A 24,771-nucleotide genomic window follows, 5' to 3' on the forward strand; every position below is an offset into this window, starting at 1 on the left:
ATGGGAGGTACAAAGGGTTTAAACACACAGATCCAATCAAAAATGTCTTAATTCTGTACTGAACTCCATGAGCATCCAAATAAAGTGGGTGAAGCATGCATGCAAAGCCTTTGCTCTTCTCAGCAGCTGCACTTGCAAATGGCAAGCCTTCAGACCACTGCTGCTTTTCTTCCTTTCATGTCTTATAATTTCCAGTTTTTAATGAAAAGGCAATTGCTCTTAATAAGGAACACTGAGGAGACAGGCTTTGGGCATCTGTTGTTTCACTCACAACGAATCGGTGCAGTCAGCCAGGTACAGATGTTGGTCAGAAAAGCAGAAACTGAAAGTTCAAAGGTAACTGAAAGCTCGGTGCAGAAAAAGCACAATGAGAATTCTGCAGATCTGTAAGAACCAGATGAGATGTCATCGTGTACTTCAGTCAACACAATACAGGGTGATGCATCTGATAGAAGCTATTTTCTACCTGAGCACTCCTTTGGAAAAACTATATGGCCCTACTTCAGCTTGGCCAAGCCTGCAGTTCAGAGCACAAAGAAAAAGCTTACACAGAAACCCAGCAACTCTTAGTAGCTGATCTCTCTACAGGACAAAACTAGAAATTAGTACTTCAAAGTCTGTGATCCCATTATCTAATAACACACTGCTTCTGTCTCTGCTATAGAAGAGGATCATCACTGTAAATGATGTCAGAAAAGATCAACTTTATCTCTGAGATTCCTTAATTTTCACTCTTCACGGGGAAAGGATTATGCAGTGCACCAAGGCCTGCATGACACGATAAGGGTAAAATTCGTACTATTAGATTGGTGTTTTCATTTACTTTCATTTGAGAGCTCTGCTAGGGGAGACGGTGCAGGAGACAGCCAAAGATTAGTTCAGCTCAACTCAAGAGAGCAGGGATTTGCAAGAGCTGCCACATCTCCCCAAGGAGAGGGACAACAGCACATCCAACTCTGGTCAATGACATTCTCTCCAAAGCTCAGTTTCTTGAACAGATTATAACTCCACAAGTTCTATCAGGCTGAGGAATGCTCTTCTAAATCACACATTCAAACATGCATGTTCACTGCCAAAGCAACCAGTAACATAAAACAACCAAGACCAAACAAGCCCATAGGGAACAAGCCAAAAGTACAAGAGCATTTCTTTGGTGGTGTGGGTAGTGAGGATAAAATATGTTACAAGTTCTTCCTAACTCATAAAGAATTGAGTAACTGCAGTTGCTCATCCCCACTGTTCACTGTGTTGAAGTACATAAACAAAAAGTTAAACAAAAAGGAGGCAACATACTGTATAAAGAGTCAAAAAGAACCAAAGTACTTTATTGCTTCAGCCCCAGGAGAAACAGATACCTGTTCCAATCCACACAGTATCTCTGCAGTTCCCAATTATGGACTCCCTATCATATTACTGGTTCAGGAAAGCTGAAAGCCAGCAGGCACCATTCGTGAGCACCCTCATTTCCAAGATGTAGATTGTCCCATGCCCACTCCCAGCACCTTCTGTAGATTTGGACTGGAACCCAAGATCCCATTTCAACCAGGACATTCAAATATGCATCTGAACAAAGCACATCCATACACAATCCCACCAAAACCACAGAACCAAACAAACCATACTTTCATTAAGGGCTGTGCCTCGGTATCACACCAAAATCAATGGCAGGCAATCTTTTTAGGGTCTGTTTGATTTGTATGCTTTTTTCCCCTTTAAGGACTGTAGGAAAACAACAGAAGGAAAGAAGAACCTTCCTTTGAGAAACTCCCTGTTAAACAGCACTACTAACCTGTGCTCACCGGCAGCTCTTTGACACTGACGACTTCTTTGTTTTGAGCACTGTCTGGTTTCCTCTTGCCACTCTTCTTCCACCGATTGTTTACTTGATCCACCAAAAATTTAAATTCACTTCTGTGTTTGTTTCCTGAAATGTTAACAGTGCATTACTGGTCACTGCTCCAGGACTGCTCAGGTATGCCATAAAAAGGGAAAAGGATGTGAACAGAAATAAACTAACACAAAATACTGAATTACAAACATTTAGTTACAGCAAATGAAAACCCACCCATCCCTGCAGTATGTTCCATATCCTATTAATGATCCAATCTGTCTGTGCTTCCACGGTCACCCAGCAGACAAGAACACTTGCACAGATGAAAGCTTCTGTGCATTGAAAAAAACACATAGAACAACTGTGTTTGTTTCTTCTTTTTTCCCCTAAACTTGTTAAGCATTGCCACTATCCCTGTACCAAGACTTAATATTGGAGTCACTGCACTACACCTATCAGAGCTCAAGGAGAGTCTGGATGATGCTTGTACGCCTCAGCCTAGGCAGCCCTGCAAGCACCACTCTGCCAGAGAGAAGGAGAAAAACCTCAGCAGTGCTCTGTGAATTGCTTTGAAGTTGCTTTTGGGTTTTTCCCCCGTTTCTGCAGAAAAACAATATTGAAAGCTTTTGTGTCATGCTTATTACACTGTTCTGATTCACATCCTCTAAATCACAGTTAATACTGCAAATACTCTGCATTTTCAATCACTTAGTATGTTTCAAGCCATCCTCTGATATTCAGTCAAAGCAACACTAATTTTTAACCCAGATACTTCAGATTCTTTACTCAGAGCCTGGGAAAACACCTGGTCTCCTCAGCCAGTTGATGCACAGTACCGGACACTCACTGGGCGAGGCGGAGGTGAAACACACCACCCTTCCTTTGGGCCCCTTCCAGAGGGTCAACACACAGCAAAGTCCCAGCTCCCAGGCAGAGTATTTTGTGACTCCCCCATCAGTGAGCAGGGCTCAGAGGGTCAGGAGAACACATGCTCTCTGCTCTGGGGGTCAGCAGCACGTGCCACCTGCACAGAGCCCCCCGGCATCATGACAGAGCCGTGGACTGGAAGCAGCTCGTGAGAAAGGGCACAGCCCATATTCCCCACACCACTGCACACACATCTCCACCTGCTTTCTTTGCACATACAGAACTGAACGTTGTTTACAATCACTGCTCTGTAAAAGCCACATACGCTGCCCAAGTACACTTCCAGGCAAGACTAAGATAAACTCCAGCACAGAAGATGGGCAGAAAAGTGAATGGGAATCCTCAGGACAAATGAGAGCCAAGGGCTAGTGATTGGCAAACTGGGCCACTTTCTGCCCAGCCTGCTGGCACTGCAGACCTGGCCCACCCAGCTACGGACAGCCAGTCTGCCTGGGCACCCTCTTGCACTAGGGGTGCACACATAGCCTTCACTTCACACCCACCCCACAGGTGCTGAGAGCAACATCTAACTGATGGCAGCAAGGCAAATGTCCTGGGGAATCCAGGTCCTCAGAAATCAACTTTGAGCTCAGCTGAAACAAAGAACTGCCTTGTAACTTTTCTAGTTTGTTCATTTGCTCATCTTTTTTCCAACCCAGTCTCTAAAAACCTTCTTCCACCTCTGTGGAATAGACAGAGAGGAGAGGCAGGAACAACTCTGACTTTCTCCACAGCAGCAGCACAGGCATTGCCTGGGTTTCCCAGCCACAAGTGTGTGCAGCAGATCTCCATCCCCTTCCTTCCCTGCTCACCATCCCTCACCTGGCACCACGTAAATAGACGCTGCATGAGCTGGGATCCAGGTCCTGCTGCGGTGCCGGGAGTGGGAAAAGCCAAGATAAAAATCATAGCAAAATCATATCAAGGAAATGGATTTAAAACCAACTCCCTCTCCCTGTGTAGCTGAAAACACCACATAAGGCCAACAATTCCTTTAATGAAAAGAAAGTTGTTCTCCCAGCTGCTTGTGTTGGAGCTGCTGTGCATTCATGGAGTAATTCCTTTGGTGCTCCAGTTTTTCCAGCATTACTTTTTGCTGTTGTTTTGTTTTATGGTCTAACTACAAAGCTTTTCAAATAAAAAAAGAAATGTCCTGGCAAAGCAAGGCAGTGTTGAGCCACGCTGTAAATCACTGCTGCACTGAGCGCAGGTTTCACAGAGCTACAGGCATCTCAGGAATAAAACAACTGCACATTTATCACAAATATTTAGAACACGAGACATCAGTAAACCTCTGAATAACAATGCAAATTAAACCAAAAAGCAACAGAATACATTTCTTTAACAAGTGTTTTTCTTTTCCTGTGGGTTTTTAACTCCTTAAAGAGAGGCCTCACCATGGCCAAAGCAGATGAGGCTGTCCCTGAGCTCCTGAGGAGCAGAAGGAAGCTCCTTAATTGTACCTGCCAGGCACAGACTCTGATGGCTGCTCAAGCAGAGCTTCCAGCTAGCATATGAACCATTCTCAGGTTCATCAAGCCAAAATATTAATTGGTATTTCAAAAACGCTTCACAGACACAGAAAGAAAAAAATACCAACAGTGTCAGCTGCAGCTCGCCCAGAGCCTGGGAGACTGAGAAGGGGAAAGAGGGTTGTGACCACAGCTTTATCTTGGTTTCCACCAAGTCTGTTACACAGCTCCAGCATGTTGCATGTTTCCTATGAAACACAGAACTCTCAATATATGGCTGCAGTATTCTATTCAGAACTTATGCCAGAGTTAATTAATTTGGCTGTGAATTAGGGACCTAGGGTGCAAATGTAAATTAAAAGGAAAAAAACCCTTAGTTGTATAATAAAGCTTTTTAAAGTCCATCTGTGCTACAGTGAACAAATGGCATTTGATGAAAGCTCCTTTAATCTCTAGCTATCCTCTAATTTGAATGCACAATTCTATATTCATGCTTATGATTTCTTCCCTATTGCTTTTATGAGAAATAATTTGCTGACACTAGTTAACATTTACCTCCTTGGTCATCACTTTTTTATTCATTCTAAAACCATATGTTCCCATTAAAATATTTTTCCATCTTCTCTTTTTTCCTCTGTTTTTTTCCCTCCTTAAGACTTTTAAGTGTTCAATTAAGCTGCCTGAGGCTAATTCAGTCCTTTGAAGATCTTGACAGTTTTGAAACCATATCCTTCCAACAGTATAAACTCAACAAAATACCTGGTTTTGGCAAATTAAGGCTGCATTCTAAACTCTGTACAACAGATGCAAACGAAAGGCAGAAGCAGCAGTGCCAGTGCCCCGTGGCCTCTGCCAGCAGCACACAGCAGAGGCGGCTGATGGGCTCCCGTCTCCCCAGCCCAGCCACACACAACTACTTTGCAAGGTTGCAACGTGAACACAACCAAGGATCAGCTTTACAAGGAATTTCTGCACACCCACGACTTTTAAGAAGCAAGCTAAGCAAGTTTCTTGTCTAGGATCCATTCTTGGGTGCCAGAGCTGCCCTAGAAAGACCTGTGCAGGCACTGCATCAGAACAGCACGGCCCCTCGGCATCTCCTTCGCCCCTGGGCTCTTCCACAGCAGCACTGCCACCCCCAAACCATCCCATCCTCCTCCTCAGCAGGAGGAGGCTGAACCTGCTCACGGCTGCCTGTGAGTTTTGGTACCTTTTGCTGACAGCTTTTGTTCAGACTCACACTGCACATTTCACAGAGCTCTAAACATGGAGCAGAAAGGGCCAGTACAAGGCATGTGCTCTGCTTTGGGGCCTCCTGCAGTCACTGAGCTTTGGATTTGTTCTTTACATGGCTACTAAAGCCTTGGGGAGAAAATATCCATTTGTGAGTAGTACTTCTTATTTTGCTTTTTGTCTGTTTTATTGCTAGAACTTTCTGCCCAGCAAGAGAATCACTATCAACTGGTTACCTCGGATTAGAGGAGAATGCCCAAGACTGAAAACCACAGACGGTGCACGTACACTTAAAACACTGTATTCTCAGGAACAGCAACAGAAAGCAAGGGAAAAAAATGCTACAGATTTAGGCCCTTATTTAGCCTCCACAGAAACCCAACTAAAATCAACAAGGCTAAATCTAGCTGCATTATGGAATAATTTATATGCCCGAAGCAACGCGAGGAAACGCAGGAAGTATGACCATACTGCACACTGAAATACACCCGAAAGTGTAATCAGAACAAGTTGTCCCTTCATTGCTTTGCTCTTCTGTGGCTGCAAGAAGAGGAGTTTAATGTTCACTGAACGTTGTTTTAACATGACAAGGCCAGCTATTGTGCTTGAGGGTACAGGCAGAGAGCAGGTGAAGCGAGATGAGTGGGAAACAGCAGGAAAGAAATTGTGAATAATAAAACACCACTAGGGAACCAAGCACAAAGTATTGCTATTTAAAACCTGATGTACAAACATACAAAGAAGGATCAGGAAACCATCTGTAAAAATCAGTTTACATTAGCCATTTCTGTACTAAATTACTACAACAGGATGCAAGTCCTGCAATTTTTGACTCTCACAAGAACAGCTGTTTCTAAAGTAACGATGGAGATGGTTAGATGGTTGCATATTACTTACGATAATCAGCGTGGATCTCATCTATTTCTTTCTCTGTCTGGTCCTTTGTGAAAGTCAAGCTCTGCAGAAATCACAAAAATGTTTATTTACAGAAACAAAAGATGATCAAGCTGCATACTTTAAAACTAGAGACTTAAAACTACTGTTTTCCCCCCCACCTGCTCTTGCCATCTCACCTGCAGAGGGTAACATTAAGTGTCTATACGTACTGTCTTGCTTTGCTTACACAAAGGCAACAGCACTGAGCCAAGCCACCCCACAGAACACCCAGTATGTGTGGACCATAAAATATTTCATATTACTGTGCAACAAACATGCTCCAGAAGTCATAGTAAGTATCTTATGTCATGGGAAAGAACACGGGCTGCCGCTGAATCGGAAGCAAGGAATTTGCTAGCTAAATCCGACAGAATTCTAGGGAGCAAAATATTCCCCATGCTGCCAGGGAGGGTCACAATCCTCCAATATGACCAAAGGGAACATTTCTGATAATTTTTATTGCAATCAAAAAAATGCTCCTGCTGAAATGGTTTGGGCATAGAAACGTCAGCAGAAGATGAAGAACCAGCCACGATGAACAAGTGGCATGTGAAAATCACGTTGATTACAAGACAGTACGTGTGAATTCCATCATGCAACCTGGGAATCTGAGAATTCTCATCATAAAGTAACAGGCAAATGTGTTCAGTGCCTGCATTTTCTCTTAGCCATTTCCCCTGTTTGAGAACAGAGATGATGAACTTACATTTTCACTGGTTTTATTAAATTCAAGCTGAACCCGAATCTTCTCATTCTTTTCCAGCTCTTTCACAAGCTCTGCAACTGTTGAAAACACAAGAAAAGAACCACTAGAACAGGAGCTGTCAAATGTAACTACCTCAAAGGTAAATCACAGAGAGACTGGCATTAGCTCTCCCACAGGCAGAACTCAGGCTAATCAGTGCGGCAAAGCTTCACCCCGGTGCTCAGGCTCATGCTGAGGGAGCTCTCCCACCTACAGCAGCTCAGCAGCAGAGGCAGTGCCTGACTCAGGCCCACGAGGTAAGGTGTGCTTAGTTATTAAAATAACACTTTCACTGGACAGTAAAGTAGCCAGAGAACAGAAGCTTATTAAGCTGTGAAGGAATAAAACCTGTTTAAAACTGGTTTAAGCAAAATCCAGGAATCTGGCAGCCAAACGTCCTCAGGAGCTCAGCTGTTCATATTACAGTGACCTTAGGTTCACTGCTGCCACTGAACATGCACGGCTGCATCTTAAGTGGGCATTTAATAGTTCACCCTTTAGAAACAGGTATTGAGCCAGAACTCAGTGAAAGTTCTGCATTCTTTAGGACTGAGTAGCTAATGTACATTGTAACACCCTGTGAAACTCTTCATTTGGCTGTCTTGGATCCAGGATGCAGACACACACTTGGTGCTTCCTCATCACCCACATTATTTATAAATAAATAATTCATAAATAAATTATAAATACATTTATAAACCACTTCATTTTTGAAATGCCACAGTAGGAGTTGTCAATATTCAGCAATTTCAGCTGCCTGATCCATATAACACATGTGCATGAAGTTAAATCTGAGCTGTTAATAGTCACTTGAAATAAATACTCCCCTATACTGCCAAATGATAACTGATGAATTAAGTGTTTTTTCTCTGTTTAAATCTGGCAGCTTTCTCAAAGGATACCTCCTACCCCCTTTCCCATGTTATTGCTGTTATAGGTAAGCAACACACAGTGCATGTGCAGTGTAGTGGCGGTGGTAACACTGCCCCTCGCAGAGGCTGGACCCAGTGTGAGGTAAGCAACACACAGAGACTGGACCCAGTGTAAGGTAACACTGCCCCATGCAGAGGCTGGACCCAGCGTGAGGTAACACTGCCCCTCACAGAGGCTGGACCCAGCGTGAGGTAACACTGCCCCTCACAGAGGGCACCTGTGAACCTGTGTTTTGGGACTCAAATCTCTCTGTAAACATGAAAATTAAAGAGATCAAACTGAGGGTGGGGAACAATATTTCTCATCTCTCTACCTTTGATGTAACCGAGACCAGGTCTTGCCAGCAGCAGGACTGACCTCCGCTACAGACCTAGCCAACAGCAAGCTGCATCCTGAAACCAGAGCAGAACATGCAATACCAGCTATATGAGAATTTCCAGGACACCAGCGGCTGTGCAGCTCCCAGGAGAGGAATATCTGAGCGTGATCCTGTTAGAAGTTGCTTTAAAAGGACTGTCTGACATAAGCTTCTAATCAAATAAAAAAGAATGTAGCTATAAATCCGATGTGTCTCTCACCCACACACACCTGTGTATTTGTGCTGTCACTTGCATCACTTGTAGAACTAAACTGAGAGATGAGGAAGGACAGGTTTAGAAGAGATACATGTTTTTACCTTGTACAGAATAGAATGTAACCAGATGAGCTGGAACAATCTCCTTTGAGCTCACACATGCTACTCAGGATTTTTAGAATGACTACACTGCCTACAAATCCAGGCTGCACAACTACCTTCCTCAGGTCTTATCCTCCCTCTTCCAGCCCTGGCAGTTTCCAACCATTAAACCTCAACATGTGCAAACAGAAAAGTGCAGTTTCAAGGAAGTTTATATTGCACTCACACTAGACACCGAAACACACTCTCCTTATCTCATACAGCTGTTTAATGGTATGTGCAGTCCAAGTTTAATTGCTGCCAAACACCTAAATTGACATAAACTCCAGCAAAACATTAACACTTGCTTATTATTCATTCTGCCTTTACGTGTCATCTCCAAAAAGAAACTTAACTTTCAAATTAAAGCCATCCAAAATATAGAAGTCTCAGTGTAAAGGAAGAAAACAAATTCAGAACAAAAGATTAATAAATAATCCATTCCCTTACTAAGAACCTCAGGTATTTCCAATTCTACCAAAAGCCTCAGGGTCTCATTTGGAGGCACTCCTTAAAATGCAAAGTCAATAAAAACACACCGTATTTTTCAGAACGGGGTTAGTAAACCAAGAAGTATCAAAATAACTCCAACACAAATGTACGTCCTTGCTAGATGCCTGCAGAGTATAGCAACACGTTTCTGGTTTTCTTTATATTTCTTTTTCTTGCATTAATCTCGATTTAGGTAAGAGAAACCCTTCCAGCTTCGCTTTTCCCAAATATTCCCAGCGGCCCTATTCCGACCCTGAGAACTAAAAGCAGCAGCATACAAATAGTTTGCCGCGGTAACAACTTCCCTGGAACCCTTAACTTACCTGATTTAGGATTTAGAGAATCACACTGAGCATTATACATGTGCACAAATTCTTGGTGTCTCTTGATGAGCTGCTGTCGGGTGCCATGGGTGGACAGACCGTGTTCCTTCAGCTTCTTCTTCAAATCGCGATCAGAGAGCAAGTTGTAAACGACTTTAGAGATAGGCTTCCTTTTGTGAGCAGAACTGCATGAGCAAAAGGGAACAAACTTCTTAAAAATAACACTCCTATGGAAAACAAAACACTGACTAACATGTTTAGAGGGTATTTCACCCCTGCAGCATAACTGGTAAAAAAACCAAAAGATGCATTACCACAAAACACTCTCCAGGAAAAGACTTTTTCAGATCCTTTTGGGAAATACAAAAAGATTCCATTGACTAATTTAACATTTTGAAAGTCCTGAAAAAGCTTTGTGGGTATTACAATTCACTGGGCAGCATGACCTAGCAGGGTGAGAACAGCTTTGCAAGCAGCTACACAGAAACAGCTCACAACAGTTGTGAATCTTGACGGCAGTGGGTTTTTCCCCCATCCTGGAGAAATGCAGAGTTCTTTATGAACATACACTTACCTGTTGGAATTACTCTTGTGCAGGTTTGAGGGACTAAATTAAATTATCAGTTCTACTGAAATACTGCTGAGCATGCCATGTGCTCCTCATTTCAGGATAAGCAGAGCTAAAATTCCTCAGAGAAGAACTCGAGATGTGCTGTTACTGAAACCCGAACACCACTGCCATAAAACTGTAACTACATTGCCAAAAAGTCAGTATTTGACACACAATAGCCAGGCCCCAAGGAGAACTCTCTCACATGACACTTTCTTCAGATCCAAGGGCCAAGATAAAATAAGCAAAACTCAAAACTGACACCAAAGAAAGATCTGGCTTTTACTTCCATTCATTGGAACAGAATAAACACTAAAAATCTCCCCAAGAAAAATTAAAGTGTAACATCAGATTTCCATATTAATTTACCATTTATTCATCTTCAAAGTCCTTTAGCTTAAAGCCTGCATTCTAAGTACAATATCAGCTTCGACATGACTTTCCAATTCAAGGTTCAGAGGAACTGGGAATACAAGCAGGCAGTAAAACTGCATGCAGTAGAAGTCACAGCTCTCAAGCCTGACCAGTTAGAAATAATGGCCTGAATCTATGCTAGCAAGTAAAACAAACTGAAGTGTATACTTCTGATGTGAACGTGGAGGCTGTGACAAATTCTAGGGCAGAAGCATAAAGTCAAAGGCATGTGTTAGTTTTCTGAAAAGTGAGATCTTACAGAAACAACCTTGACTGGGACAACTTGCAAAGAACCAGTGAGCAGAGCAAGGTGCAACTTTTAACTTGGCAGCTAGTGAAGCAATTGTCTTTTGGCCCATTTTAATCGAGGGATGCAACTCATTCACCAAGTGAAGAGTGGGAATAAGTGTTATCCGAGGAGTTTTAATGCTAGTGAGTTGCCACGTGGTGAGCATCATGTACAGACTAAGCTTCACTTTCCAGGCTGAATTCTTTCAAATGTTGTCCAGTGTTTTCTTGCCACTAAAAGCCAAAAGGTACTTCTGCTGGTGATACACTTCAGAGGGCAAAATCACCACCATGGTATTTACATAGTTATTTTAGAGTGATCTATACAGCAGGTAACCTAGAAACCAGCAGTAACCAACAGTGTGCTGTGCTATAACCCAACAAGCAGTACTTTTTAATTTCAACAGAAAAATGACCATGTGCATGTGAAAGTTCTTAAAGTTGTTTCTTACCTTCTGAGGCTGTCCTTCTTCTCTTCTCTTATCAAGCAGCTATCCAGATGCTTGTTTATATATTGCTCTGGAATAGCAACCTCACAAACAGGGCATTCCACTGAAAGCAAGGGAGAAGGAATTCACTAGAGTGTATGTTACAGCAAAGAGCAAACGTTTGCATCTGAAAAACTAATTGTTGATTGAAAAAAAATGAAAATCCAGAATCCCAGATTTCACTTTTTTTAAAGATGTGGCATGTCCATCCAGGATCTTCATTTTTAGCTCTCAGTTTCATTCCAGAACACTTAGTTCCCTTTCTGTGTAATATTAGAATGGCTCTCATCTTCTCTGCAGTCAGATGGAACGAGGTCTCTAATAAAAACCTGGAATGACATTCCTACTACACAGAAACCTAGAGACTGATAGGAACATAAGCATATTCTCCTACTCATGTTTTTCACTTTTGAGGTGTTTCCCTCCTAAATAAATGAAGCTGCTTCATTTTGATAATAGTACAGCACAAATTTTGTTCCTATTAACATAATGTTCCCAATTTATGGCTGTCAACACATGAGCTAACTTGGCCTCACAGGACATGCCTATCATCCAGCCATGCCTCATACTCACTCCTTAGCACAGACAACTAGATTACACCACTTGGGTTGAGAGGCTCACAAATGTCCTATAGCATAGTCCCACCCACTTCAGAGTTCTCCTTGCACCATATTTTCAAGAACCACCTAGAAATATTCCCTGTAAAGACCGTCAAAAACCACAGACCTCGTCTACAGCAAACACATAATGTCTAAAACAAAAGGCTAAGGCTGAATGAACCATATGAGAAAGGGATTCCTGAACTGACATCCCCTGTGTTACCATGAAGGAAGTTGGTTTTGATTTAAGAGACAAAACAGAGAAACACTGTGAAATGTTGTGGGAATTTGAGAGTTCTCTGGTAACTGTGAGTTATCTGGTAACACTGCTTGCAATTCCTGGCTCCCATGACATCATTTTCTAGTCAAAGGTTAAAACAAAAAAAAAAGCTGGGACAGTAACACAACACAATAGCTCTGAGCAGCCTGTCATTGTATTTGCAGTTAGCATTCCACTTCTTAACACAGGAACAAATACTACTTACCCAGATTGCTTCAGCATTCAAGTTTTTCATTTGTATTGTTTGACTAACTACTTTGCATGTGTGAAGATAATTCCAATGTAACACAAGTGAGGCTTTAATAAGGTCATAAAATGGGAAACAATTTGTATTGCTCCAGAACATAAATGCCATATGAGGTTTAAATGAGTAGTGCAAGTAAGTCTGAAACATAAAACTAGGAAATGTAACCTCTGGCTAAGTTGATGGCAGTTTCATATGGCTGCTTTTCTCTCTGTGTTACATCTTTATGCAGCATTTACCCAGCTAATAAATGCACACCAACTTCAGAGCTCTAGCTGACTAAATTGTTCAACAAAAGAACAGATAAATAGGAGCTAGTAAGAATCAGTGGTGTACTGCTATGTGGTCTTTTATTTTAATTTAGGCTTTTAGTTGGGTCAATAGGGTGGCTGCCATTGTGTCAAAACTAAGAGAAACTAAGTCTAGTTGATCAGTATAAATGGGCCTTTTCATGCTTCAGAATAAACTAATCTTAACAACACAGGTTTACAGAAGAACAATGCAGATTACTTTCTTCTGGAGAGTGCATGAATAGGGATATTAACAAAACTAAAGCCATGATCACTTTGTGGATGCACTCCTCAAATAACACACACGTTATAAAATACCTTGCTGCTGGTTACTTAAGGGTCTGAGAACAAAATGAACATCGGTGTTGTCTGCTTAGTCATTAAGGAGAGGGAGAAAATGACTTCATCTTTTACTAAGTCTGTTGTGCAACCATTGTGTTTTGGAGTTGTTACTCAAAGCAAAGGAATCTCTAAGCATTGAACTCCATTTAGTTCCCTGGAGTCCACCCAAGCATCCTCATCAAGAACATGGTTGTGGCGGAGCCATCCCACGTCCGCGGGAATCTGAGCGGAGCAGAGTCCTGTGCGACGGGGAGCTCAGAACAGCACAACAAAGGAGGCAAGTGCCACATTCTGAAGGTACTGCAATGCATACAGCCAACCACAACCCTGGGCTTGGGGGTTTGCCCAGGCAGGACAAAACCAAAACTGAGCATCTCACCCTTCTTGATCACTTTTACTGCAGATGTCGAAGGCTTGTCGTGGTTTTTCGTGCACTCGGTGCTCTGTTGTGATTCCACTTTATGGCCTTTACCATCAGCCTCTGCAGAACTGCTGTAAAGGTTATCGTGCTCCTCGGTTTTGAAAACCCTCTGATCTGTTTCTGTCAGGCCATCTGCCTTTGTTGAGGTGCAGACTTTCTCCTTTCTCAAGAAACTGTCAATCACTGGCGCTTCTTCTTTTATAACTGGCCAAGGCACAGGACTCCTAACGTGGCTTTTGCCAGCTGAATGCCTGCCATCAGCCAGTGGAGATGGAATCTGTGGAGTATCCAAGACCAACTGGAACAGCTGCTGCCTGGAAGCATCCAGAAGATAACACCCAGTTAGCTCCATCAGATAGATCTAGTTTTTCCTTTGAGAAGAAACAAGGATGAAAAAAAGATGGAGCTTTTCCTCCATTTCTATCTCCCTCTCCCCCTTGCTCACAGGCTGCCTTTGGGAGCTGGCTAGCCCACCAAAACCAGGAGCACACCAGCTGAGCCTCACCATGCTCTACAGAATCTGAGTTATCTTCCAGATTTTCAAACAAAATAAACTACATTTTGCAAATGTAGCAGAATGCCTCTCACCACACACAACACAGTAAAGAACAAAAAGTTTCCCCGTACTTGAAGATGGTAGATGAAAACTTTCAAGTCAGAGTACTTCAAGCACCGTGTCACATAGCTGTGACAGAAGCTCCTAAGATCAAAGGCCTTAGTAGAAAGCATTACTATATTCTTTCTGTCCTTCTTTATTGTGGGTCTCCTTATCACAGCTGCTCGCTGCCCACCCAGCTGAGCAGAATCCCATCAAGTGATAACTGCATACTGTCAGGCAACTCCAGCTATTCCAGTCACGTTTCATCAGTGATCAAAGAGCACAAACCCTCCACTCTTTTCTCATATAAAATAAGGGGAAAACACAAGCATCCTCAAGAACAGCCCGCTCCAGTCTCCAACACTCAGGGTGCCTCACTCACCCTGTGCCTGCACCTCTCTGATCCACACTGCACTACTCAGTAGAAGAAGAATAACTAAGAACCATCTGTACATACATCTTTTAAAAACAAGCCCATGTAAGTCACCAGTTAACCCCACAATTACACTAGTTTATGATAAGTTCCTGGGGAGTGACCACGCACAGCCAGTGCTCTGCAGCACTCATACTCAGGCCAGATTCAGAAGCCTGATCTGGAGTTCAAGCGTCCTGGATTACTGGATGTAGTGACCACATCTGTCAGTGGCAATTCACATCTGTCCCAAGACTCTCCGACTTTCTGCAGTGCAATCAAGCGCAATTAAGTGTGGCAGCAAAACTATGTTTTTCTGTCTGCTGATGCCTAGATATGGACTGGAAGTTTCTAAGGAGGTTAATTCCTCCCTCGACAGAGACACAGAGTGCTCCAGCTACTGTTGGCATCAGATCAATTTCACAGGGAACTTGGGAGCTACTTAATGGGAACATAAACAGTGTGCCTTCACACAGTCCTGTCCCACTCCTGCCCCCCATTTGCAACTCAGAGGAGTTTGTTTTGTCCAGAAGTATCAGAAAGGTCTGACAGCACATTGTGATAATTGGAAGACAAAGTATCTCATTTGATTGTAGATAAACGCACAGCATTCTTCAACTGAAAGGTAACAACCTACAGCCTCAGAAGACTTGTCACATCACAGGTGATTATATTCTACAGTCAGGTTCAAATGTGAACAAAATAGTTGCCTTTTATTCTTAATAGCTTAAGTGTAAGTTTAGTCCTCAAAAGGATGCAGCTGGGTGTTCTATCAAAGATGTACTTTACACATCTTTTCCCCTTTTGAACAAGGAATTTATCTTTTGGTTATGTAAAAACATCTGGTTCTTCAGACTCCCCCTGGTTTTCAAACAGGCAGCCCACCACTAAAGCAGCTAATGGAGGTTTGGCTTTCAAGCAATCATTTTTACACTAAAGGCCAGCAAGCTAAATTCTGCGTGGCTCAGAAAATATAAAACAGATCCATAAATGCAATCACTTGCCATCAGTTTACTTCTTCCATAAAATAAAGAACGATACAGCCTCAAAAGGCAAAGATTTCTGAACAATTAGCCAATTGTCTACACTCACTGTCTCCATCTAGAGAACACAAATCTCCCTCGTATTCTCAGTGTATTTTCTGTTGCTTTTGAGAGCTCCTCCTCTTGCCAAAGAAACACATTCTACTGTTGGCAACCACCAATTGCATCTGGTTATTTTTCCACACGACACGTTCACTAGCTCAAACAGATTTCTCAGTGTTCTCTGACAGTGCTCTAAAACTCAAACTTCACATCAGTTTATTTTTTCACCAGACTTAGGGCTGATTTGTGCATCACTTTCTAACACTTCTTTGTCAGGAAGTGTCACAAAAGTACAGCTTATAGTACCTCGAATTCTCCAAAGCAGAAACTTGAGTAGTCTGATCTGTCCCTCAGGAAGGCTACCAGGCCAAAACACAATTGCAGGTAGGCTCAGCTCTGAACAGACTGCAAACCCAGGCATGGGGCAGCTGAGCAGCTCCAGCAAAGGCTGAAGGGAAGAAGGCAGCTCAGTGGCCAGAAGCAGCATGCGGCAGACACAGCACAAGGCTCAGAGTGCAACACTCAGCAGCTCTGTAGGAAACAACAGACTTGTGCACTTGGGAGAGTTGCTCCAGAGCTGACAAGACAGGCTACCCAAACAGAAGGCCACCTCACCTCAAATGCAAGTTGAAGGCAGCCAGAATGTTCTGAACAGAAATTTCAGATTCTGTAATAACATTTGTCTCACAATATCATCTGGTATAAAACAAGAGAGATGCTGAAAAACAGCACAAACCCCCAAATCTATCCTAAAGATAATCTGATCATAAAGGTTGCTTTAATTATGCCATTAGTCTACACATAATCATAAGGGTTTGTTTCCTCGTATTGAAGGACAAAGATTTACAAATAGATTTTCCAAAGGGATCTGATCTTGGCAGAGAATCAGTGGGAAGAACACTAGGATAAGAATGGGAGAACTTGTTTGCCAAAGCACACATGAAACCTCTGTAAGCCTTTTTCTTTTGGTGGGAAAATATAGAAAATGCTAGTAGTAAATTCAAAAGAGGAATGAAGAGTCCCAGACTGGCTTTTCCCAGAATGTGGTATTTTGGGCCTGCTGAGAGGCTTCACTGGCCATGTGATGACATCTAGTGGCCCTGCTTACTGGCACCCCAAACCCAGGTGCCCCCCAAACCCTGGCACCCTCCATACAGAAGAGCCAGAGCACCACAGGCACTCCCGGCACAACCCTGGGCTCTCACTCCTCTCCCTCAACACCAGTGAATTAATAGTCCCAGACACTCTGACAGTTGTTACTGCAGTGATTTGGATGGGCATGACTGGACTAGAAGATTCATCCATCATTCAGACAGGCAGCAGAGTCAAGAGACAGCATGCAGTTGATGGAGAAGCCCAGCTGACGGGTAAACCTCGGCACAACAGAACTTCCAAAAAACTGTGTTTTGCATGCAGTCCTCAGCATTATTTTCCTCCTTGCAATTCTTTCTACATTCCTCCTGGAAGTTCAGAAATGACACGACCTGCTCTCTCCAGCTCTCAGAGTAGATGTGTTTATTCCTCTGACTCAGTAGCTGTCAAGTAAACCTGATCAGAAAACTAAGATACAAACTTGAAAGTAAAAACATGTTTTTCTTCCCTGTTCTTGAAAAGTACAGATCATTTTCAGCAAGGACTAGTTTTCCACTTATGCAAGACTAACTCTGATTTCTCTTGCTAAATTTTCTAGCCAAGGGATGCAGAAACTGACAATTTTTAGCAAAACATTCTCTTTATTAGAGGACAAAAAAAATCATTTCAAAATAATCCCAAAAGTTTACACTTATTATTTTTGAAGACACTGCCCTCATTGCAACTGCTAAATATACTGTTCATAAAGGAAAGCTGGTACAAACAGCACTCTGCATCTTGCTCTCTTGGTCTGGTCAGTGATGAACTCTGCCTGCAAAGGTCAGCACAAGCAGCAGACAGAACCTGAGCAGAGGTCGCTCTCCCCTGACAGAACCCTATGGGCATCATTGAATGCACATCCTGAACTCCTTCACTGCTCAGGATCTTTCTGTGCATCTAAACACAAGAGCAGGGCAATGTGAATTCAGGCCTACTAAAGCCTGTTCAAAACTGCTTCTCTACCCTTTCACACTGATTGTAACATTAATGGGCTATGGTGTACGACACAACACCACCAGTTTTACTGGGAAACATCAGAGTCCACCACTTCCACAGGGAGAAAGCAAGGCTCCCAAAGCAACACTCACTGAGCACAAATGGCCAGGAAGGTTCCAACGCTGCAAACACTTGTGCACAAGCTAAACGCTGAGCAGAAGTATAAATGGGATCAGCGCTCCGGTCTGTTTAGAATGATTTCCATTCCACGCACACACTGACCTTGGAGCACAGCTTTTACTTTGCTAAGTACTACCAACATTAACATTTTCTTCCCCTACAGGCCTGACTTAAGAAATGTGTTTGCATTTGGTGAAATACTGAGAAGATTTAAGGCCTAATTTTCATAAACTACCTGGGGCTCAAAGTCAAGTCGGGATGGACGTGAAGAGCTCAGCATGTTTCAAAAATCAATCCCTGGACCTCGAGTTTGTTTGGGGGAGGGCAAAAGGAAACAACACAGATTGAGAGGACTGGAGCAGACAGAAGATTTGTCGTGTACCACATCATCAGTGCAGAAACCAACAACGTACTGAAGTTTAAGGACAGGCACAGCACGTAAGACCCTGCGCTGCCTTCCTCCCACCTCACCCCCACCTGGTGCAGGACAGGACACCACCGTTTTTGTCTTATTGATCTCACGTCACGTTGAGAAATTGATTGAACTCCAAGTCACAAAAGGAAACATTAAACTACTCTGGTAAGATTTATACTGAACCATTAAAGCAGCCAGAAAAAATGAACGTTTAAGATTCAATATCATAATGGATCCAAGTCAGCAATATTTGTTCCCTACAAAATTAGACATTACCAAAAAAATAGTAATCCATTTATCACTAGGAAACACCAAAGACAGAGTTCAAGCTAAAATAGTGGAGCTGTAGAATTTCCATTCTTCAAGTAAAATCAATTCAATCTAACAGTGGTCATACAGAAGATTAGCTCTTCATCATGGAGAAACTCTCTCAAGAAACAAAGTCATAAACTGAACTACGCTTCCTATCGCTCACAAAGCCAACAATCTTATCGAGTTCAAGCTCCAAGTACATTGCAGAGAAAAATATGATCCTGTATTTGTCTCCCACAGGAATACTTATGAATTATGTAGCAAATCACCGAGCTGCCCCTAATGAAAACAGAGATAATGCAAGAAAAATCCTCTGTCTACTGTGGTAAGCATCTACCAGGTCATGCTTATTCTGTGCTCCTGCCTTTCAAAGGGATGAGGAGACCAAAGATTAATTAAAAATGAACAGGAGAGCAAATACCAAAATCCAGGTGGAAGTACAATACTCCGTTACTTCTCTTGTCCACGAAAGCTCTCATCTGTGGTCCCTCAGTACCTACATTTTTCCCATCCAATGACTTCACCAAGAAAATTCCCTTGCAAGTTGACCATTACCACTGGACAAAACCTTTCTGTTCAGAGTTTCCCCAGTGCACGTACGAAGGATCTTAGAAGAAAAACCTTATTACCACTGTTTTTCCCATAGAATCCTGACACATTTGTTACGTGTTGGAAGAGACTGTGACTTAGAATGCAGCTAACCAGAAGCAAAACCAAAGTAAGCTTACACAACCTCCACACAACACCTGAGGGGAAAGTGACCTTCAGCCATCAAACTAACAGACTTTTCCATGCATCTTTGACAACACTTCTGTGACACTGCAGTCTTTCCCCCTCAATCCTCAAACTACTCCTTGACAAGGACTCCTGGCCTGGTCACACAGAGTAAGTCACCTGTCTTTTCAGCTGCCAAACCAGAGAGAGTACTCATAACATCACAGTGTACCTTGCAGAATTAAAGCTCTTCACGAGGTCATCCAGCGTCCGGTTATTTTTCAGGTCCGATTCTGAGACTGCCTGTTAAAAAGAGAAAGAAACAAAATAGGAAAAAGAAAGAAAAAAGCAAACATTCAAATGCAGTGAAAATAACAAGTACCTAGAAAATGTTCAAGTGATCAATAACTTGTTTCTTGGATCACTGCCTCAGCTACCCCCCAGCTAAATTGCTACATGGCAGAAGATGCATAACACGTAAACACCTTTTCCAAGAAAATAATTGCCTGAGAACTCCAAGTCTGGGAAGTTATAGGTAACAGATAAAAATGAAGCATAAAGCCAAAGCAGCAATACACAGTGTACCCAGTCTCCAGCCACGCTTTATTGTAGCTCAGTTCTCATTATGTTGAGAACCAAAGCAAGGGTCTCATGAATGCGATAAGAACCTCAAGCAACAACGCATGGAAACCAATGAAGGGAAATGTTAATCTTCTGATTGTGGAATGAAAATGTGAACTATGAGATGGCTTTGCACATTCAATTAATTCATTTTACACAATTTCTGATTTTTATCTCTCCAGCTGACTCTCTCAGCTCTTCTCTTTTGCAAAGCTTTTATGAGCCTTGCCCATATCAATACCTGTTCTTTTTAAGAAGGAGGTAGTAAAATGTACTCCACCAAGCAGCCTGCACTTGCATGAATGCTTAAAAACCGGCAAAGCTTCAAAGAGATCTGTTTTCCAGTCTTGAAAAGTCTAGTCTGGTTCATGCTTTAGAAACACAGAAGAAAATTACTCTATTTTGTCAATATTGCTGAAGCCCCATTCATTGTTTTCAGGCAGGCTGCCATTTTTAGGAGTTCAATAAAGCCCAATTGGCTTAAGATGGAAAGTTAGATTAAGGTCTGGAATAAATTGCATTTTGTGCTCTTTAATCAAAAAAGGCCTCCAAGTCAAGTCCTAACAACCACCCGCCTGCAGAGCAGACCAAACCTGCCTCCAGTGCTCTGCACATTTAACGTCACTCTCTTGGCAAACTCCTCTTCTCCCTGGTCCTCTCATCCTCACCAAGGCTACAGTCAGTGAGTTTTAGGACTAGGTGGTCTGTTGACACTTCTAAAAACTTCTTGAAAGATGAAGTGAGACCACTCAATCACAGAAAAATGAAGTGCTTAAATTTCAGCCCTCGTGTTTTAAATCATGGTGTGTTTTAACAAATTTGGGGGCAATGTGAAAAGTTTTGTGACGGACTCTATGCACAGCTCTGAGGCAAAACCCAGCTTTGATGCTCCATCTACTTCTGCCTATGCTGACAGAAGAGTAGCTGTGACAAGAAGAGAATTCCACACTTTGTCCAAAGAGCTGTTCACCGAAAGAAAAGGTAATAATATATGTCCAGAATTAATTATTTAGCATAGTTCAAAGGGAAAAGAGTCTGAGATTCACCAAAAAAATAAACAAAAAACAAGCTGAGCAAAAGAAAAACACTTACCACACAGCACATTGGACACTGAGTTTTGTAGGACAAAAACTTGCGTATACAGAGGGAACAATCTGGAAAAAGGAAACATGCCATTTTTAAACAGGCTTTCTTCCAAGTGCAGTTCACATCCTTACCAGTTTGTTGTCTTTTTGTACAATATATGCAAACTGTTCCACAATACACCAGTACTGAAAATACACCATTTTTCCACCAAGTTAAAAAAAACCCTGTATTTTATGTGAGCATCTTTCAATGCTTAATCTCTGTCCCTCTGTCAAACACAGATATTTACTTTTGCTTCTTTAACACAGGACAAGAAAACCCTAGTCTACTTCCACCACTAAAAGCAGGGTGCTTGCACTGCTCACTCCCCCCTGCTACTTTTTCTTTTACGTGATGAGCATTGGCCCACTTTGATCTCCTTTCAAAGCCCCAAACTGTCTTCTCTTTCTCCCAGTTGCTTCTTCCTCTTTCCAAAACAATACCAACCTGAAAAGGCTAAAAAGGATGGGAAACAGCACTGGAACATTAACATTAATATCATCACCACAGGATGCTTACAGAGACTTTTTGGTGACATGTGACATAAGTTTCATTTTGTCACAGTAAATTCTGGAAGTGATTCCACTTTCTCTACTTATCTGTGAGTCTTTATAACCACTCCAAGATATGAAACGTTTCACCACTCTCCAGCAACATTCAGTTACCAGATAACTATATGTCAGAGTCTCAGCACTTCACACACTTGGCAACAGCCACCTCAGCAGAAATATTGCAAGGAGCTTGAAAAGCAGCAGTATCAGATTCACTAATTCAACACTTAGAACCAAATCCATCTAAACACTCAAAAACTCCATTATATAGTAAGATATGATTTGGCAGGAGAAATCCATAAAGAAATGGAATTAACTGTAAGAGTATGAATCAACTTACAGACTCATCTGTAAGATCCCAACACTGACACCCAATCACCTTCAGCAACAGCACTGACCCTGTTTGCAACCATCGCTGTCCACAGCCGGGGCAGCTGAAGTGTGCCTGAGGACAACAAAGCCCACAAGCTCTTAGCTTCGATGTTTGGGCCTAGGGTCAGCTCTGGGCCCACGCACAGACGATGAGAACCTCACAATTCTCTGTCCCCGGTCCCTTCTCTCCAACTCAACTCCTCTTCCTATTGGAGAGACAGCCTTGCCATAGCCCAGGTCTCAGCCTGCCATTTACAGGTGACAAAACAGGCCTCTGTCTGCTGTAGGCAGCATATCCAGCAAGAATGAAATGGGGCTACAAAGTCCACTTCCACTTCTGCACTGACAGACCAAACCCACCTGTAAACCCACATCTACCAAACTGGTTAGAAGCCTCAGCCCCAGCTGTACAAAACAAAGGTTTGCTGCAGTTTGCAGAGGGGGAATTAAGTGTGTAACATGTTAAACAAAAAGAAGGTAGACAAATTCTTTCCAACGTCAGGGGCCTGTGGACCCAGCCGTGTCACAGACAGGCTGCAACACCAGCTACTCCAGAGAATTCCCTGTGCCCCACCACAGACATGCTCTTTTCAATGGGGATAGTTTTGCCAAGCTAGATTCAATTTCACTGGCAAACTACAATGTCCTCCTTCATGTAGGGAAGGGGAAGTGCTATAGCTGTTGAACAAAACAATTATGAGCATTTATTTTAAAGTGAGAAAAGGCAATGTACTTTCCCCTAATCTGACTTTCAGTGACCTGCTTTGCTACTACATTCCAGCAGATATCAGCCCGAGGCACACAGCAGCATGGAAAATGTTAGCTCATTGCACTGAACGCTCCCTGTCATACAGCTTCACATTTGTTCCACCCTCAAGATGTTATGAGAGATATTTAAACAAATAATTGTAGGAATAGGTGGTGTTTAAATGCATTAATCCAGATGACATGTGTTTGTGCTGTCAGAAGGTTGCAAACGTAATTGTATGAGGAAAGGCTGCTGGCTGCTCCACAGCCTTCATCCAAAGTAGCTCCTCAGAGGCAAATGTCCTCGCTGGCTAAGCCACCACCAAAGAGCTAAGTGTTTCATAAAGGAAATCAATGACTGGTAACCTCTGCTCTACATGTCAGTAAACTATACACAGTCAAATGATGGCTTGTCTTGAACTCTAAAGGAGAAAACTCTTTTTTGAGGCCGTTTTTCAACAGTTTTGTCACTCGGCTCAGGTGCAAAAGGATTTTGCTAGCCTACAGGACCCACGAGGTCACACTCCAGCCTTGCATTTGCTGGGAAAGATGTATGAAGGCCAAATCATTCATTCAAACCTTCTTCAGCCCTACCTATCTGCCTTAATCAACGGAAAGTCCAGCTTTGATGGAGTCACAGGGCCCAGCACACTCCCCACTGCTACCTCTGTGCTCGCAAAACGTATGGCACGGGGCACTTACCTGAAACACACTAATTCTAAATTCCACAAAGTCACAGAGTGGACAGAACGGCCTCATCACAAATTTCCCATTGACTTGGCTCCTACTGAAGCAGTTTTAGTAAAAACTGCTGATCCTGTGCCAGTTTTACGAAGACTCAGTTTAAACTGCAACCACCAAGTCAACAGCGATGTATTAACTGACCCTCCTTAAAATCCGTTACCCGCAGGGCAAGAGGCACGGATTGTCAACGGAAAGGAAGGCACAGCTTCGCGTTGAACTCTCAGTGTACCCGTGACGTTGGTACAAAGGCAGCGGGACGTGGTGAGCGAGCCCCGCGGGCGCAGCCACCGCGCTCCTCACGCCGTACTTACAGTTGTGCGAGCACTGCGGGATGATCATCGCGATGCTGAAGTAATCGAAGCAAATCCCACAGCGCAACAAGTCATCCACCGCCTGCAACGGCAAGTGGCGGTCAGCAACAGCCGCGGCGGGACGCGCGAACGCCGACAGACCCCCGACCCGGCCCCGCGTCTCCGCCCAGCCCAGCGCCAGCTCCCGCGGGCAGAGCGGGCCGTGGCGCCCGGAGCCCCGCTCCCCGGGGGCTGCTGCCGGCCGGGCCCGGCCGCGAAGGACCTGCCCCGCGCCGCCTCCCGGGCCCGCCGCCCGCGCACCCCGCGGGGCTGCGGCAGCTGCGGAGCCGGCGCGGCTCGGCCTCAGGCCGGGCCACCCTGCCGGATGCTTCCCCGGCTCACAGACAGCCCGGCTGCCGTCCCGCCCGCCCGCCGCGCCTCACGCACCTTCAGCGGGGAGAGGCTGTGCGGCCAGGGCGGCTCGGGCAGCGGCAGCGCCATGGCGGCTCAGCTCGGCCCGGCTCGGCTCGGCCCGGCCGGCGGCGAGTCCAAATCCCCCGCGCGGAGCCCCGCGCGCCGGCACTGGGCCGCGCTTCCGGCCGCGCCGCGGCTGCCGGGAGCTGTAGTCCGCGCGGGGGGCCGGGGCCGGGGCCGAGGCCGAGGCCGGGGCCGGGGCCGGGGCCGGGGCCGGGGCCGCGGGCAGCCGTCGCTGTCGTCTCTGTTGCCGGCCCCGGGCAGCGGCCTCCGGCGCGCACAGCGGGCGAGTCGCGGCCCAGCCCCGAGCCCGCCGCTCGTCGCTCCCGCATCGGTGTCAGGGAGCCGCGGCGGGCCCGGCCGCCCCCGGCCGCTGCCCCAGCAGCGTGAGGTGCTCCCGCAGCGCCCCGTGCCGCAGCCTCAGCGCCCGGCCCTGGAGCCGCCTGTCGGAGCTGCGAACTGCCCGTCACAGCCATCACAC

General features: G+C 44.1%; 1 protein-coding gene across 3 annotated transcripts in view; it reads right to left on the reverse strand.

Moving 5' to 3' along the window:
- RAD18 (RAD18 E3 ubiquitin protein ligase) overlaps positions 1-24,382 on the reverse strand; it is a 43,114-nt gene extending 18,732 nt beyond the window's left edge. For all 3 annotated transcript variants that reach the window (XM_062008387.1, XM_062008386.1, XM_062008388.1), the window contains exons 1-10: positions 24,264-24,382; positions 23,838-23,919; positions 21,080-21,141; positions 19,599-19,669; positions 13,542-13,897; positions 11,372-11,471; positions 9,608-9,792; positions 7,106-7,182; positions 6,361-6,421; positions 1,790-1,924 (exon numbers count right to left, since the gene is read on the reverse strand). In XM_062008387.1, the coding sequence (XP_061864371.1) occupies positions 1,790-1,924; positions 6,361-6,421; positions 7,106-7,182; positions 9,608-9,792; positions 11,372-11,471; positions 13,542-13,897; positions 19,599-19,669; positions 21,080-21,141; positions 23,838-23,919; positions 24,264-24,317 (1,183 nt within the window). In that variant the 5' untranslated portion in view covers positions 24,318-24,382. The remainder of the gene's footprint in view (positions 1-1,789; positions 1,925-6,360; positions 6,422-7,105; positions 7,183-9,607; positions 9,793-11,371; positions 11,472-13,541; positions 13,898-19,598; positions 19,670-21,079; positions 21,142-23,837; positions 23,920-24,263) is intronic.
- Between the last annotated feature and the right edge of the window lie 389 nt (positions 24,383-24,771).

Source organism: Colius striatus, chromosome 15 (genome assembly GCF_028858725.1).
Source record: "Colius striatus isolate bColStr4 chromosome 15, bColStr4.1.hap1, whole genome shotgun sequence".
Lineage (NCBI taxonomy): Eukaryota > Metazoa > Chordata > Aves > Coliiformes > Coliidae > Colius > Colius striatus.